Source organism: Sylvia atricapilla, chromosome 26 (genome assembly GCF_009819655.1).
Source record: "Sylvia atricapilla isolate bSylAtr1 chromosome 26, bSylAtr1.pri, whole genome shotgun sequence".
Lineage (NCBI taxonomy): Eukaryota > Metazoa > Chordata > Aves > Passeriformes > Sylviidae > Sylvia > Sylvia atricapilla.
Genome location: NC_089165.1, coordinates 2612073 through 2629324, shown reverse-complemented (window position 1 = coordinate 2629324; position 17252 = coordinate 2612073). Strand labels below are relative to the sequence as shown.

Below are 17252 nucleotides of genomic sequence, written 5' to 3'. Positions count from 1 at the left end.
GATACAGCGATGAGTAACCCCTCTCTGCTCCACTCCAGAGACCTGCCCATAGGAAGCAGGGCTGTGATTTGCACACTATCTGAACCTGATTATGGCTAATTTTTTGCATACAGAGCATGGAAAGGATCCTGGCTGAGGCATGGAAAATATGTGGCCACATGAGTCATTCTGTAATGGTTCATAAATCCTGAGAGAATCACAAAAGCAAAACATCTAACATTGCATCTTCCCCTCCCTGCCAGAGGAACTCCACCTCTTGACATGCTCGGCACAAGGATGTGGGAATATGGTGAAAGCAAAGGAAATAGGATCATTTTCTCCTTGGAATAGAAGAATCTCATCAAACAGCAGCCAGGCTCAGATTTGCAACCTTCACAGAAGAGGCCATTCATGAGGCGAGGAGAAAGAAACGAGCTGCTCCTCAGGTTGCCAAACCAAATTTACAGTTCCTACTGCCTGGGCTCCAGCTCCTGTCCTTCCTCCCCTGCAGAGCCAGGCAAGGGCTGCAGAGAACAGCCCAAAGCCCAGCACCCTCTCCAGCCATGACCTCCTGTCCCACTGGGTGCACACGATCGCCAGGGCCACGCTGGGGCTCTGCCAGGGGAGATGGGAGAGGATTTGGGAGCTTCCCAGAGCTGCTGTGCAGAGCAGAGCACAGAAGGGACCTGCTCAGGACCCAGCAGCAAAGGTCCTAAGGCTCAGTTAACCTCTGAATTATCTGAGCTGCCCTCTAGGCACAACCAGCAGCTCCATGTGCTGCTCTGAGTTCTTATCCCAGGCAGAGTGGGGGATTGAGCAGGGTGGGATGCTCAGCTCTGGGAGAAGGCAGCTTTCTTGTGGGGCAGGGGTGATGGAAGTCCCCATTATCTCCCCAACAGCAGGGATTTCCTGCATGCCCTTTGCAGGCCCCTTTCCTGCTGCTCCCCCTGTCCCAGGGGTTTATCAGCGGAAGCAAAGCATCTCCCTCTCTCTTTCCCTCTCTTTCCACTTGCCCTTGGTGTGTTGTGGTGCTCCTGCTGCTGCTTCCAAGTGCAGAGTTCCAGCCCAGAGGACTTTTGACCATCCTCTGCAGTAAAATCAAAAAGGAGCTTGGTGCTGTGTAGCCAGGAAGCAGGAGCAGGAATAAAAGGGAACTCTGAAACTCCAACCTGATCTGGAGGCTGTAAGGCTGACACTAAACCCCTTCCATTGCCAGAACACGAGTCTGCAGGAGCCTCATGTAATCACTGGGAGATCTGTGTGACCTGCAGGTCTGCTATCTGGGATAGCTCCCTGTTGGTTGTACCAGAAAATGCTGTGACTCAGGCTTCAGGAAAAGACCTCAGCTCACTCACAGAGCCACTCAGGTCTCTGTAATGGGAGGATGCTCAGCATTTCCATGGACAGAGGTGCGTGGGTTTTGTTTATGTGCAGACTGCATCAAACCCCACCATATTTGTTATTTCCAGGAATATTCCAGAGCAGGAAGGAGACCCAGATGAGTCATTCCAGCCATCATCTCACACTGAGGATGAAGTGCAGCCCTGAAACACTTATCCTGGATGGATAAGCCCCTCCCTGTCCCACACTCTGACGCTGGGGTTGTCCAGCCTGGGCTTGGGCAGCCCCCGCTGGTGCTGTGGTGACAGCCCCATTCCCTCATCCTGCCGGGCTCAGCCCCGCTGCTTCCGAGAGTTAAGGGCCAGCAGGAGGAAATTTGTAAGCAGGGTCCCTGCTGCTGCTGCTCCCACACAGCTGTGGCCCCGTGCTGTGGCACAGGACCCTGCACTGCCATGGGGACCCTTGGGGACAGGTGGCTCCTGCTCTGCTGTGCCTTCTGGGGACTCTGCCTGGCCTGGGACTACGATGGTGAGTGTGTGCCTCTGGCTGCAAACTGCTGCTGGTTAAATGCATTGTTAAGTATTTGGGACCTTTGTAAGAACTCTGAAAATCCATTTTTTAATGAGTTCACATGGGAGGATGCTCTGATAAAGTTCCATATGGGCTCTTGTTGAAGCAGGAGGTTGACATAGGTGGTGCAGCAGAGGAAGAAGCTGGGGTGGAGAAACTAGAAAGAGAAAGGAAAAATAGAGGAGCAGTAAACCAGAAAAGACTCAAAAGCTAAATCTTTAGCTAATTATACTCCCAGAGCCACAGCTTAACACTGGAGTGGCTCCAGACCTTCGGATTGTTGTGAACGCCCGGCAGAGGAATTGTTCTCTGGATTCCCAGGCCTGTTCATGGCTGTAGAGCATCACAGTCCATTGTGAGCTGTGGGAAACCACAGGGCAAAGGGATCTTTGGGGATGTTCTCAGCAAGGTGGCCGAGGGTGGCTCCTGCACACCCAACTCTGCCAGCCAGCTTTTTCTGCCCGGCACAAAACAGAGCACTCGCAGTGGTAGGGACCCCAACAGAAAAGATAAAGAGCTGCCTTTGGGGTGAGCTGTGTGCACTGGAGCTTCCAGAGCTTCCAGCCTGCGCTGCTGAGTGGGTGACAGGCTGAGTGGGTGACAGCGACTGGGTGACAGGCTGAGTGGGTGACAGGCTGAGTGAGTGACAGGCCACCTTCCTCTCACAGATTACTCCCAGAACAGCACCAACGAGCAGGCCACCACCACACCAGGGGTCACCCCGTGTCCCCGAGCCATCCCGGGGGACCAGGCCACGGTCAACAACGTCACCTACCTGCTGATCCCCGAGGCCACACGGGCCCAGCTGGGCAGCGCCGTCACCGTCCGCCTCATCCCGTGTCTCTACAGCCTGGTGTTCCTGCTGGGGCTGCCGGCCAACGCGCTGGCCCTGTGGGTGCTGGCCACCAGGGCCGAGCGCCTCGCCTCCACCGTGTTCCTGATGAACCTGGCCACCGCCGACCTGCTGCTCATCTCCGTGCTGCCCTTCAAGATCTCCTACTACTTCCTGGGCAACCACTGGCCCTTCGGGGAAGCGCTGTGCCGCCTCACCACGGCTCTGTTCTACGGCAACATGTACTGCTCCGTGCTGCTGCTCACCGCCATCAGCGCCGACCGCTACCTGGCCGTGGCTCACCCCTTCTCGTCCCGCGCCTTCCGCACCCCGGCGCTGGCCACGGCCACCTGTGCTGCCGTGTGGCTCTGCTCGGCCACCCTGACGCTGCCCCTGGCCCTGCAGCGCCAGTCTTACCCTCTGCTTGGAGCAGGCCTCACGTTGTGCCACGATGTCCTGCCTCGGCAGGAGGACGACGGCTTCTACTTCCATTATTTCGTGGCGCTGATCGCCGGCGCGTTCCTGCTGCCCCTGCTGCTGCTGGCGCTGAGCTCGGCCGCGGTGCTGCGGGTCCTGGTGCGAGGTGGCAGCCGCTACAGCCACGCCGCCAGGCTCACCGCCCTCGTGGTGGTCACCTTGGTGGTGTTCTATGCCCCCAGCAACGTCCTGCTGCTGCTGCACTACTCCAGCCCCTGCTCCAAGCTGCACGGCCGGCTGTACCTCAGCTACATGGTCAGCCTGGCCCTCAGCACCTGCAACAGCTGCGCAGACCCTTTCGTCTATTATTACGTGTCGGAGGATTTTCGGGAGAAGGTGAGGAGGAGAATCTTCAGGGGCAGCAAAAAAACCACCATTTCCCTAAAGACCTCCAAGGAAACGCTGCCCCGCTCCAAAGGTTCGCTGGTGTGACCTCCAGCCCGGCCGGCTGCCCCCAGGGCACTCGGCACACGGTGGGGATAAGATGAATTCAACACTGGAATTCCACAGGTTTCACCCAGAGCAGCATTTCCCAAGAGCCAAGCTGGTTTTTCCCTGTCGGCAAGGATAAGGCTGAAGAAACCCAGGCTGTGGGATTCTTTGGCCAGACAAGTGCTGGACATGTTCATCCTTTCCTGGGACATTGCTGCAGCTTCTCAGCTGGGCACACACCACCAGGGATGTTCCTCCCCATACACCTGGGTCTGCTGCTCCTGACCTGACTGCTCTCTGCCTGCTAGCCCTGCTCCTGGCTTGCTCACTGTCCTTAAATGCATATTCCCTTCCCCTAAAACTGAAAAAGAGCTATCATTGCAAAACCGAATTTCTAAATGCTTCAAAAGATACTCTCTGAACTAAACCAGTCTGTCAAAGGAGTGCAGAGCACTGGCTTGTGTAGCAAAAATATTCTTGGCTTGATTTGTAAGCAACCCCTCAGTAATATCAGCCCACTGTTGGTGAAAGGTGTAAAAATCCCGTTCACTCTTCCCTGTTTTTGCAAATTGTCCTTGGCATCCATCATTTCTTTGAGGCAAACATTGTATTAATGGATTTTGTAAAAAAAGATGTCTCATGAAGGGAAATAGTCAAGTAGGAATGGAGCAAACCCTCTGGTACTCCAAACTTCCTTCGTGTAATGTCACTCACAGCCAAAGCTGTCTCTGATCAAAGAGGTGCTCGGGTTTGTTGCTTATTGGAACCTGCTGCAAATCTGACAAAATGCAGCCAGCTCATCTGTCAGACACAACTGGGGCACAGCCCTGGGAGCAGCCAGGTAGAAAATGAGCACTAAACCTCTTTAGAGCTCCTTAATTCTTTAGTTCTCCCAGCACAGGCTTGACAACCTAACACGCAAATAAGAGGCAGAGAGGATTGTCTTAAAATCAATTTTTAATAAAATATTTATCAGAATCTAAACAAACACTTTTCTGGACTCAGACTTTCTAAGGTGTGTGTGTGAACAAACTGACAGCTGGTCAGAGAGCTGTTTGTGTGTACCTGTGTGAGGGGGGCAAAAGGCAGGGGAAACACAAAGCTGGGCTCCGGGTGCTGGGCACTCAGTCAGAAACACCAAGGACTAAAAAAAAAAAACCCCAAACCCAATCCCAAACCCAGGCTAGTAGAGGTTTTCTAAATAGTTGCTCTATTCACAATAATGAAAACCAGGTTATTGTGCATTAAATGTCAACAGTCAGTGTGAGCAAAGCAAGTGCTGGTGTGTTGGGGACATTCTTCAAGCAAGCTCAACATTCTTCTGGAATCTGCTTTCTACTGAGGCTGGTTAAGAGGAGGGGAAGAGGCAAGATCAAAACACAGGACAAGAAAGAACAAGGGGAACTATTGCTTTAAAATAAATACCACGGTAATGATTACTCTGCATAATGTACAGTTACAAATATATAAATATTAATTTCCTTGGAAGGATTGCAAGTATCAGTCACTGATAACTAGCACAACTGCAGCTATTCAGCCACAGAACTCGATGGAAGAAGTGATTTCTGTGTCTTACAAACGCACTGGCACTTTTCTCCTTTTGCAATGAGGGACCATCAGGAAAAGGAAAGAAGCATCTCTCTGACAGAGGGAGGGAAATGTCTCTAAGCCAGAAACAACCCAAAGCAGCAGCAGCTGCTGCTGACCTTGCTGCCTTTGCCTTTCCAGCACCCAGCTGGTCATCCTTGGTGGGGAAAAAAACCCCAAATCAGTCTTTCTCTCTAAACTGAGTGGCTGAGGTGCACAAAGTGGAGCCTGAGATGTCCTGGTGCTCTCAGGACAGGAGGGAGAGTGATCAGCTCCAGAGCCAGAACTGGGCCAAAGCCTGTGAATGGCTTTGAGTCTGTACAGCTGTGCTGTGTGCAGTGGTGCTCAGGGATCCAGTCCTAGAGTTTCTGTATTCCAAGCAAGATGTTGAAGAATGGAGGAAAAATAATCTATCATTTTTCCCCTGGATAAGAATTAATGATGGTTACAAGAAACATAAACAGCAAATGTGGGACAGGGGAAAGGTCTGGACCCTCAGCTAGGGTGGAGAAGAGAGCAGAGACCTTCTCCTTTATTCCTGTGATAAGGGAAAAGGCAGCCACAGCGGTGTAATTGCAGGTTCCTTGATTCAATTCCTTAAATAAAATCACCTTTTTTCTTTTTAGCTGCAAAGAGGAGCTGGTTTGGTGTAGCAAGAGCAGGGGGAGGCAGAGGCTGCCAAGAGCAGATGGACTGAAAGTGCCAAGGCTGGGAAGAAGCACTGGAGGTGAAGTCAGGATCCAGAAATCCTGTCACATCCCCTCCCACACACTGCCCTGCTCTGTCTGGCTCTGAGGACATTAAGGCTGCTCTGCCTTTGCCTTCTGAGGGTCCAGGGCTCTCTGGATTTACTTTGAATTGTAAAACCAGAGAAGCCAGACTCCTCTGCCTCAAGCACTGGCACAGAGACCCCTCAGACAAGGCTCTGATTGATGGGCTGGCACCACCAGCAGGAATTATTTACCTGGCAGCAACAGAGGGATGTCTGCATCTGGAATTAGGACATTACATGTCCCAGAGCCTGGGGAAAGTGAAGAAAGCCAGGTTTAATTCTTGGCTGGAACTCCCCATCCTCACCTCCTCATCCCCAAGGGGAAGTCTGAGTACCCAAGGATCTGTGAGAGGATTTAAATCAGCTTTTAAAAGACTTCAAATATCTCTCCAGAAGCACTCACTGGCTGTACAATGGGAGAGAGAGAGCAGAAAAGGAAAACCAAAAAGGGACTCAGGACAGGAGACTGAGAAATCCAGAAGAGAGATCCCATCTCCTGGATGAAGCCACTCACAGACATTTACCAGGGTGACCAAATGCCTCATTCTCCCAACTCACAGCATTCAACAGCTGCAGCCTGAACCAGCAAACAGCAGGGCTTGTATTGTGCAGTTTTGAGTTTTAGAAAAGAGGGGAAAAAATAAAAAGAAAAAAAAGAAAGAAATCTTGTTGCAGCTCACACTAGGCCTGTTATTTATCCAGGGATAAATATTGACTCAGTCCTGTGTGTGTACACAATAGCCAGTGCCTGCCAGGACAGTTGCTTGCAGGAGGTGGAATTTAGTTAAAAGGCATTTATTTACCTGCCAGACAGGAATGCAGCTGGCAGGGTGAGGGCAGGATCTGCCCCTGCACACCCCAGCCTTGGGGCAGAACCCACAGCAGCACCCTGGGAGCAGAGCTGGGGACAGCCACCAGGGAGGGCTGGCAAAGCTGCCAGGGAGGCAGCTCTGAAATTTCTGGGAACTTAAAAGACCCAGACCTTCATCATGTCAACTGTATTCTGCAAATGTCTGGCCCCAGACAAAAAGGACTGGAAACTAAACATGCCCAACCTCTGGGGTACCTCCTGGTTGTCCCCATGTGGACATTTTTCTGGAATAAACTTGCCTTTATTCTGGAATGGAATGTCTATACTGGGATATATTCTTGTCATGGTTCCTGTGTAAACAAGCCTTAAAAATGAATGGAGCTGGGATTTTTTTTTTCCTGTTTCCATTCACCAATAAACACCCTCAAAAGGAGTTTCCACCCTGCTCTGGGTCCTGGTAACAATAGAAGTGGGAAGATAAAATATTAACATTATTTTGCAAGAGGCAATTGCATGTAACTCCTCCAAAGAGAACAATGCTGCTCCAGGCAGGAAGGGAAACTCAAAAATCTTGGCTCCTGCACTTTTGGAAACAGAAATCTTTTCTTTTAAAGTTTTGCCACGTTGCTTGGGGCAGGTCAGACCCAGGGAGTCCAGCCTGTGACACCAGGGATTGGTACTGGCCAGCAGAGCCAGGGCCTGGGCAGGGAGAACCAGGACCAGAACATGCTGTGCTGGATGCCAGTGGGAGCAAAATAAAAGGGGTTGGTGAAGTCAAGCAAACATTTAAAAGGGCTGTGCCTCAGCCAGGTTCATTTTCAGGCCAGGCTTTGAGGAGAAAAGGGGCTGAGAAGGCTGCAAGCAGCCCCTTTCAGCACGTAGTGCAACACAAAGAGGGCTCCCCCACCTCATTCCTGTCTCTGCTGAGGCCTGCAGAGAGCAGCAGATCTGAAGCCTTTCAGCCCTGGCAGTGGATTTCAGTTTTCTCAGGTAAAATGTACCTCCCAACAGCTTCCCTGAATTGTGGAGCCACAGGGAAGTGTTTCTCTCATGGATGCAGCAGACTGATGGGCTGGGGAAGATGAGCAGCCTCTTGCTATGTCATAATTGGCAAAACAGACTGATTTTTATTATTATAATTTGAGCAAAAAACTTCTCAGCCATCTTTCCTCAAACAGCAGTTCGGCTAAGCACAAGGCCTGGACTTAGCTTCTAAGTGTAGCTAGGAAATGGCATTGGCAGAATATCCTGATAGCAGAGAAAACACTTGGAAATGCTCTATAGGTTTGAATTCCAGCCCCTATTTTTCTCACCTAGAGGGCACAGCATATTGGTCTCTCATCACTGGAAGGGCTCCAAAGAGGATGCACAGAAGGCAGGAAAATGGACAGAAAAATAACGCTGAGTGTCCCCCTTAGAGCTCCAGATCTGCCCCGTGGGGCAGCAAAGCCTACAGTTCTGAGGGCATCAGGAAGTAGTCATCATTGGGATTCTGTTCTGCAGCAGGTCGTCTGGAGGAACAAACTCATACAGGAGTCGATTCTGAGCCTCTTCTCTTCATTTAAATTATGTATTTCTGTCAGAAAGACAACATAAGGAAGTAAAGTCACCTTGCTGTGATGCACCTTAGTAAAGTATCACTGAGCCTGGGCAGGGGAAAGGTCACAGAGCTGGGAGGGACCCTCAGGGATCATCAATCCAACCCCTGTCCCTGCACAGACACCCAACAATCCCACCCTGAGCACCCCTGAGAGCCTTGTCCAAACCCTCCTGGAGCTCTGGCACCTTGGGGCTGGGACCATTCCCTGGGGAGCCTGGGCAGTGCCCCAGCACCCTCGGGGGGAAGAACCTTTCCCTGAGCTCCAGCCCAGCCCTGGCACAGCTCCAGCCCTTCCTGGGCTCCTGTCCCTGTCACCCCAAAGCAGAGATCTGTGCCCATTCTTCCTCTCCCTGATGAGCCTCTCTCAGTCTTCTCTGCTCCAGCTGAACAGTCCAAGTGAAAGCTCACCTCATTCCACTGGGAATGAAGTCACTGAGGTCACAGAGCCTTTTACAGCTGCCCCAGCAAGCTCCCATTCCCGCTGACCCCCTAAACAGTGTTAAAACAACCTCTTTTTGGGGAACTGAGCCAGCACAGGGATGCCACAGGCTGGCTCAGAGCACACTCCTGACCCCACTGAGTGTTGGAACCCTGGAGGCTGAGGATTTCAGGCTTTCTGTGCTAGAAGACACTGGCCCTCAAGCAAGCACTGCATTTGACCTGAGGCCATGGAACAGGCTTCCAAAACTGAGTGACAGCACTGGGGTTGTGGGTGTGTAATTTGAATAGAATTGTGCAATATCACAGGGTGCAAAACTTAGGATTTAAGATTTTAGCATATAGCAATGTATATAGAACAAGATGGAGGATTTTGGGCATTGCCTAGGTTCTTCTTCTTTCACCTTCCTCTTCATGGTTTTGGGTGGTTTTAGCTCATTGGGTGAAAAGGACCTCGGGTGATTAGTTATTGGGTTAAACGTATAAATAATCTAAGTGTTGTCTCATAATTGGACAAATTATGCTTAAAAGACCTTGGAAAGAGTTAGAGCCATTTTCTATCTTGTTGGCTGGAACTCAACTTGTGAAACTGTCCTTTAGATAAGAATTAATAAACACCTGAGTCCGAACACGGGAAAACTGCATCTCCCATGCTTCAATCCCGGCTCTAACAGAAAGAAAAGATAAAGACCTCCCAGCTGAGGGCTCACCATTCTGCTGGGGTGGCCTGTCCCTGGCTGCTGTCCCCTGCCTGGGCGGTGCTGGCCGTGCTCAGCTCTGCCACCACCTCCAGCACGTCGGCCTCCACGGCGAAGGCGTCGGGGTCGTACTCGTAGGAGTAGTAGGACAGGTCTGTGTGCAGGGGGGGCCCCTCCTCGGCTGCTGGGGGAAGCAGTGATGCAACAAGTTAGCCATTTTCTCCATTTTCATCATGTGGGAAAAGCCAGTTCTGCATTTTCACAACTCATTTTATGCAGTTTTTACAGACCTCGTGTGCAACGTTAATTGGTTTACAGCTTTCTTGCCAATTACTCTATTGGTTAGTAAAAGGTATTTTACTTGTCCATCAAATCTCTCTGTTCTTACACTGTTTACATATTTTCTTTACTGATTCTCATGGGACAAATCCCTTGTTATTACAGGTGCATTTGTTTTTCAACCCAAGAATACGTTGTTATACTAACAAGTTTTCATACCAAGATTGTTTTCGCATGGGAACCTGCAAATTACTAAGAAGAAGTGACAGGCTAACTTTGGCAATTTAGCAGAGCAGGCCTGATTTTATGAGGCCTTTCTTTTATAATTCTTTTACCTGTCACAACAAACCAGAGCTGCAGGGGCTGCAGGAGCTGCATTCCAGCATGACCACAGAGCCACAGGGAAGGAAGGGTTTAGTCAGAGAGGCTGGACATGAGGGAAGAAGGCTGCAGGTGTCAGAGCACCTGCACGTGTCTGCTGGGATTCACAGGGGAGGGCAGAAGCTGCTGCAAAAGCAGTTTTCCATTTCCCAGTCTGAGACCTGGGCACTGGAATAAAATGAAAGGAAAGTGAAGGAATGAAGAGAGGGGTAAACGGGAAACAAGGAGGAAATGGGAAAACAGGGGGGAAAAAGAAGAAACAAGGGGGGAAAGAGGAGGAAACAAGGAGAGAAAATGAAATAAAGAGAGAGAAAAGGCAATGTAGTTTGAAAAAATATCTCCAAGAATCCATTTCCAGCATGGAATTAACTGAGGTGCTGAAGTGCAGATCCACCACCCTGAGGGCTGCACACAGTGAGATAAAAGTGTCATGCAGAGGGCACAGGGATGCACTCTGTACCCTGAAAAATCTCTTCTCTGACCAGGTACCTCAGGTAAGGAGAGCCCCATCCCTATGGGGACATGTTCTGTGTGCCCTCAGCTGTGCATCATTTCATAAAACAAGTGACAAAGCTAGAGGGAGACCCTGAGGGAATAGCTCACTTGGTGACTGATCACTGGGGGCAGCCAACTTTCTTTTCAGCCCAACAAGTGTGAAGATTTCAAGGCCAGGAACCCACAACAGAGCCAATGACTCCAGCCTGAATGAGGAGCTGAGGTACCTTTGCCCCAGCACAGTCACACAGCACTGAAACTTCCATCACCTCATGCAGGGACAGACCCAGCACAGGCAGGAGCAGGAATTTCCCCTCTCCCCACTCCCTGCAGTCTGTGCTGATCCTGGCAGGTCCCTCTCACAGCACACACCCCACTCACACCAGGCTGTGTCTCTGTGTTGGGTGACTGCTCCCTGTCCACAGGGTAAAACTGCAAGATGTAACTTCTAGGAACAGCAGCAGATCCATGTTTCCTAAACTGCTCCTGGAGCCAGCTCAGCTGTCCATCCTTCCTGTTTGCTCTCTGTGTACACTGCTCTAATCCAAACCAAAGCAAGCACTGAGGCAGAATTATTGCAGGGAGGAGAAGTCCCCCGCCCGCCCAAAGCTGGCTCTATTTAAAGAGAACACTCATCAAGGCCTTTGAAAATGTTTGTTCTCTAGAAATAAAATATCGGAAGGATCTTCCCTGTTGCCTCCCACATCCTCCCAGCACTGGGCAGGGGAGTCAGGCTCTGTTCCCTCCTTCTTGGCCTCCTCCCTGTGAGAACCTGCCAGATCATGAGCTCCTTCTATGAATGGGTGATTGCTGTCTACTGGGGAGGGAATGAACATCACAGGCCTGACTCTTCCCAGGAATTCAGCTCTGGAGTCCAAGCAAAGAGCACAGGCCGACGTTTCCTGCTGCACACAAACCACTCTCCCCAGCCCCAAATGTTTGTGCTGAGGCCAATGTTTGCTGAGCAGTGATGGGGGGAGAGGAAAAACAGCCCAGTGCCAGTTCAATCAATCCTGAAGGGGCTGCAGCCCTGTGGGGAGCACGCCAGCCAGGGAATTTTGGGGATGACTCCACCTGGAAGCAGAGCTCAGGCTGATGTTCCTGGTAGGAGCTGGTGTGGCTGATGGCGTTTAATTCAAAAAAGAACCAAACCACAAACAAAACACCACCACCAAACAAAAGTGTCATGATTCCACCCAGAATTTGCTTCCAGCTCCAGCCATTGACCCTGCTGATTGCTGGAGCAAAACTGTGCAAAGGGCTCAGCTGTGGGGAGAAGGCAGGGGGCCTCCCCATCACTGCTGCTCCACACTTGGACATTGTTTTCCACCAAATCCACACAGAATCACAGCACTGTGATGTCCACAAATCCAACATCAGTGGCTGGGCTGTGGCATTACCTTGAGTGCCTTTGGCAGAGGAGATTTGGGCAGTTTCAGAAGAGAGTTAATGATCTATGGAAGCAATCAAAGCATCATTTCATCAGAGGGATGCTACCAGAGCTACTGGGGATCTCACAGGCTCCAAAATCCACTCAGATCCTTGTGGGCAAGGAGTGACAAGAATTTCAGGAAAGTCATAGTCAGAAATTCAATGAGATTCCAGTTAGAAACTCAGCTCAGGGTTTTCTATCCAAACAAATATTGCAGCAGGTTGTGAAAGCACAGAAGCACACCCAGAGTTGGGTCCATGCTGCTCATCAAAATCCTGTTTCATCCTTTTGAGACTGAGAAATTCACCTGTGAGAAGGAAGAGCTGAGGAAGGGGATTCACATAGGAGTTATTTCAGGAGAGTCCTCTCACCCTGCAAGCTTCCCTTGCAAGCAGAGGATCTACAGATGCAAAGAGGATCCCACCTCTCTGTACAAGAAAAAGCTGCACTTTTAAGGTCAAACCTCAGCCATTCTCCCTCACTGCAGACTTTGGGAAGGCACTTTAAAATGTTCTGACTACAACAGCACTGCATCCTGACCTTTCAGGGCCATCTCTGTTCAACTGCTCATCTTGAGCAGCTGGGATCTATTCCAGCAAACCCACTGGTGTGTGTGGACCTTCACTGTGGGTCAGTGTGTGCCAGAGGGAGCCCCAAAACATCCTGCAATTCTCACTGCTTGCTGCTTGTTCCCACTGCTGGGTAACAGGGACAAAACCTCAATTAAAACATCCATCAGCCCAAGCTGAGCTGCACCAGCGTCAGGGCAAACACAGGAGGCTTCTAGACAGCACAAACACCACGTGCCTCTCCTAGAACGTGGCATTTCCTGAAGATTAACACACCCAGTCGGTTTCACACCAACCTGCCCTAAGCTTGATTCGGCTCCTGGAGTTTTGCATCCTTTTAGGAAGTCACAGATTTAGGCACGGCTCAGCAGAGCCCTTGCTGGAGCACCTGAGCCGACTTAACCCCATCACATGCTCCAGGAGAGCCTGGGTGAGGAGGGGCTCATTCATCTGCTGCACTTTGATTCATGTCCCATGTGCTTGACCTGAGAGGAGCCCAGAGGATTAATGAAAATCACATGCTGGGCCCTTTTCCTGGTGCAGGATTTAGTCAGTTTGATTCCTGAATGCTCATTCTGCCATGGCTGCTCCCAGCTCAGCATCTTCCTGCCAGGAAATTTGGGCACTCCCAGATCCCAGGACAAAGCCAGCTCCAAGTGCTTGTGCTTTGACAAACATCCTTATGGCACTCAGGCTTGTCCATCTAAAATCTGCATAACCATGCCATACAAAATAATCAGATTTTCCCCTTTTGCTCCTCTGAGCCAGCACTGATTCTGTCAATTCAATACAGAAACCACAGAGGGATTTTCCTTTGACTTCAATGCAGATTATTTCAGAAACTCAGTCCTGAACATTTTTTTGGATTGTGGATTACCATCAAGTTCCATAATTTCTTTTTTTCCCAGGTAATCATACCAAATTTTTATTTGAAAAAAATGCAATAGCAGCCCCATTTTTGCAGACCTCTGTATGGCCTCACATTTCAGCAGTGCCCAAATGGAAGAGTTTGGGAATGTTGCTTGAAAGGGTTCAGACTGCAGAGTTTTCATGCTGAGCACATGACATGTGCATGGAATAAAAGGCAACAAAAGATATAGATATAGATATAGATATATAGATATAGATATAGATATATAGATATAGATATATAGATATAGATATATAGATATAGATATATTAAGTCCAGGGGGGGAAAAAAAGGAAGGAAAGTAGTAGAGACATTAAACACTAAGACTGAATGACCATTATAAATTGTCATAATGGAATATTCACCAGGTTTTTGCACCTTAATAAGAAAACTGTCCATCAGCTGCTGTCCAGAAGGGAAAGAACAGGATGGTGGCTTGTGTTGGACATGTCTTAGTCTGACTCTGGTGCACAAGGAGGACATGAGGAGGCACAGAGGCTTCTCCTGAAGAATCAGACTGGCTTTACCAATTTGTTGGGAGAATTGGAAGCCAGGGGAAAATTAATGAGTGGAAAGCAGCCAGGAAAAATCTAGTCCAGTTTATTTACTAGAAACAGCACAAAACAAGCTCTTCTATTGACCCTCCACTGCTTCTTGGTGAGATTTATTGTGAGCCATGAGCGAGTTCGACACGAGTCTTGGAAAAAAGTGCACGAACATAAGCACCAAATAAAATGAGCAGCCAAATTCCTGGCTACTCCATCCACTGACCTTAACATTTTTGTTCACTAAGGCTCTTTATTCCAAACAGCAGCTCTGAGAGAACCAAGACTGCCAGCTCCATTTTTGCACAGAACTGCAGGGACAAAGTTAATCCACCTGGATTTGAGTCCTTGCAGTGGTTTGGGCTGCTGTCACGTCCTGCTCAGTTGTTTGTTGGAACACATTACATCAGCCTGCTTTAAATGGGATCTTTCCAGCTTAATAGTGGAAGAAAAGATCACAGAGAGTGTGTTGTTCAAACACAGCAAGGCTGAGAAAATAGGAGGGTCGGTTGTCCACTTCTACAAACAATTATCTAAATCCTGCAGGTGCTGAACTGAGCAGGATTCCTGCATGATTTCCTGAAGGGAAAAGGACTAGGAGAGCTGTCTGATACTGAATACCTCTCATCCTCAATTTCCTTGACCTCTTCATATTTTTCTGATTTCTGAATATTCTGTCTTTTCTATAAGATGAAGAAATTCAGCAACTCTACTTAAAATGTGCTTGAGAGCCACCTGTGCTTAATACAGAGATAGGACAAGCTTTAACCTTACTGCAGAGAAAGCCTTTGGATAAATGCAAAGGTGTTGCATTACCTGCTGGAGTCTGGGGAACACTGGGCTGCTCAGCTGTGTGGGAGTGTGTCTCCCTTTCTTCTGGCAAGTTCTTGGCTGCAAATACAAAGAAAAATAAACTCATTGGTCACATAATTTGTTAATGCACGTCTAGAAAACATTTGCATTTCCAGAGGTGGCATAATCAGTTCCCTGATACACTACACACCTTGAAAGCCCATGCAGAATCTCCAAAGCATTTCTATTTCATGGATTTAATTTTTATCCAGGAATATTCACCTCAGATCAAATAGTATCACTAATTTTCTCTTCAGTTTATTCTAACTGGTAAAATGTGTATTCATGACAACAGAAAACCAGTTATTTCAAGCTGAAAAGCAGCTGCCCTTATCACTTAATCAGCTGGACTGTGAACAGCAAAAGAAAACAGAGCAAGTTTGGAATTCTCCTCCTTTCCCTACCACTTACGGAACATCAACTTGCTCGAACGAGGATTTGCAACATCCTGCAACCTGACCACGACAGAAAAGGGAAATAAACCAAACCTACAGGCAGAACACTGAGCCATGGGCATCTGCTCTATCCTGGTGTTGTTCCTGCAGGATGCCACCTCCATCTGGCAGTGGTTGGGGTAGATGTGCCCGTCGGAGCCGCACACGGGCTCCCCGTCGTAGCCGCAGTCCCGCGAGCACAGGCACTGCTCAAAGTACTCGTCCTCCAGGCAGCCAAAGATGTTGTTGCAAGGGCCAGAGTGGACAAACCCTGGGAAGTGAACAAAGCCAGTCAGTTTTGCATAGCACAGGGAAGGTGGGATGGGAATGTTTCACTGGTATCGGGTTTTATGTTGAATTCTCTAAGGTTTCTAACAGGAATTTATGAACTTGATAGAATTAAAAGCTCTGGGAACAAAGTTGCCTTTTTGAAAAAAACATGGTGCAACAGCTTCCTGACTTGGGATAAAGCAACTCGTTTTTGCTACAGAGCACAGAAAGGAACACACAGTTTCTGGAGCAATTTATTCCTTTCATGGATATATGAAATTGTTCAATCTTCCCACAGTTAATTGTGGAACTCCATCACAAAATATTGGAGAGGAAGAAAACCAAATTACATGGTAGAGTTTTTTACCTCTTTGTTTACTGACACATCTCCCCTTGTGCAGGTTCTTCCAGAATCAGACATTTTATCTTGCCTCTGAAGCAAATCAGTCACTTTGGTGCCTGGAGAGCACCACTGCTCTGTTTGTCATGACTTTAATTCTGCAACCCCCCCAAACATTTGTGAAATTTCCACTAACACAAAGAGTGAAACACAATGTTTGTCTAAACACAGTTTTGAGTTCAGAACACCTGTGGGTCCCCGTTTCTCCAAAACATCAGTGTGGTTTTGGGGTAACTCACCAACCCACTGGCTGGCTGAGCTTTCCACCTCGTTGCAGGTGGGGCCATCGCAGAGCTCCCGGGCCAGGGGACTGTTCTCACTCACATTGTAGAAACGAGTGGCTTCAAAAGCTGCAGCAAGGAGGAGAAATCACAGCTGAGCCTCCTGCTTGGAGATCTGATGTCTCAGGGATCAAAGGGAAACAGGCACGAACCTGGCTCGTAGTAATCGTACACTTTGATGGGAACAGGGGCTGTTTTCCCAACTATGTGCTCTCTGAAAGCCTGGAACTTCACACAGGTCATGCACTGGCTAGGAATCTGTGAAATGGTGTAAAAGACTCAAAAAGTGCACTTGAAGTGAAAAGAGAGACAAATGAACACAGCATGAGCCCCAAAGTAACACAAGGAGCACAAAGACACCTCCAATAGTCCAAGAATAGGGACAGAGATAATGAATAAAAATCAAATAGGATGAACTAAACCATGATTCTGTGCCGACCTTTAAAACACATATTTGCCACAGAGCAATGGCAGACACTCCAGCTGTGTTCCCTGGCTTGCCCACATTCACCAGACAATTTCCTGCTGCTGAGCAAACCCAGAGAGATCTCACCTTCCACTCTCAGGTCTGTGCTGTGAGATCTAAATTATTCTGCATTTAGCACTGCTAATATTACCTGAGAGTGAGATTATTTCAAGGCAAAAATCTAAATGATATCTACCCAAAAACACTCCATGGCCTGAAGTGAATTGCCTGCCTCTATTATATTTTGGTTTCCAAGCAAAACCACAGCACCCACCTGCAGCAAAAGAGGCTCAAGCAAGAGGCCAAGTTAAATCTGCAGTGACCCTCACCCCTGAGGGACCCCCAACACTCTGCCTGTGCCCCATCCCCTCCTCATTTGCCTTCCATTAAAATCCAACATA

The 17252-nt window shown here is 49.0% G+C and overlaps 2 protein-coding genes across 2 annotated transcripts in view; one reads left to right on the top strand and one right to left on the bottom strand.

The window, feature by feature from the left end:
- The first annotated feature begins 1061 nt into the window (after positions 1-1061).
- F2RL3 (F2R like thrombin or trypsin receptor 3) lies at positions 1062-4619 on the top strand. The gene is made up of 3 exons (XM_066336399.1): positions 1062-1346; positions 1449-1848; positions 2559-4619. The coding sequence occupies exons 2-3, from the start codon at positions 1773-1775 to the stop codon at positions 3629-3631; spliced, it is 1149 nt and encodes a 382-aa protein (XP_066192496.1). The 5' UTR covers positions 1062-1346; positions 1449-1772; the 3' UTR covers positions 3632-4619.
- Positions 4571-17252, bottom strand: part of CPAMD8 (C3 and PZP like alpha-2-macroglobulin domain containing 8) — a 58463-nt gene continuing 45781 nt past the window's right edge. The window contains exons 38-43 of the mRNA XM_066336400.1: positions 16538-16643; positions 16344-16454; positions 15493-15705; positions 14965-15039; positions 9550-9721; positions 4571-8377 (exon numbers count right to left, since the gene is read on the bottom strand). Coding sequence (XP_066192497.1) covers position 8377; positions 9550-9721; positions 14965-15039; positions 15493-15705; positions 16344-16454; positions 16538-16643 — 678 coding nt within the window. The 3' untranslated portion in view covers positions 4571-8376. The remainder of the gene's footprint in view (positions 8378-9549; positions 9722-14964; positions 15040-15492; positions 15706-16343; positions 16455-16537; positions 16644-17252) is intronic.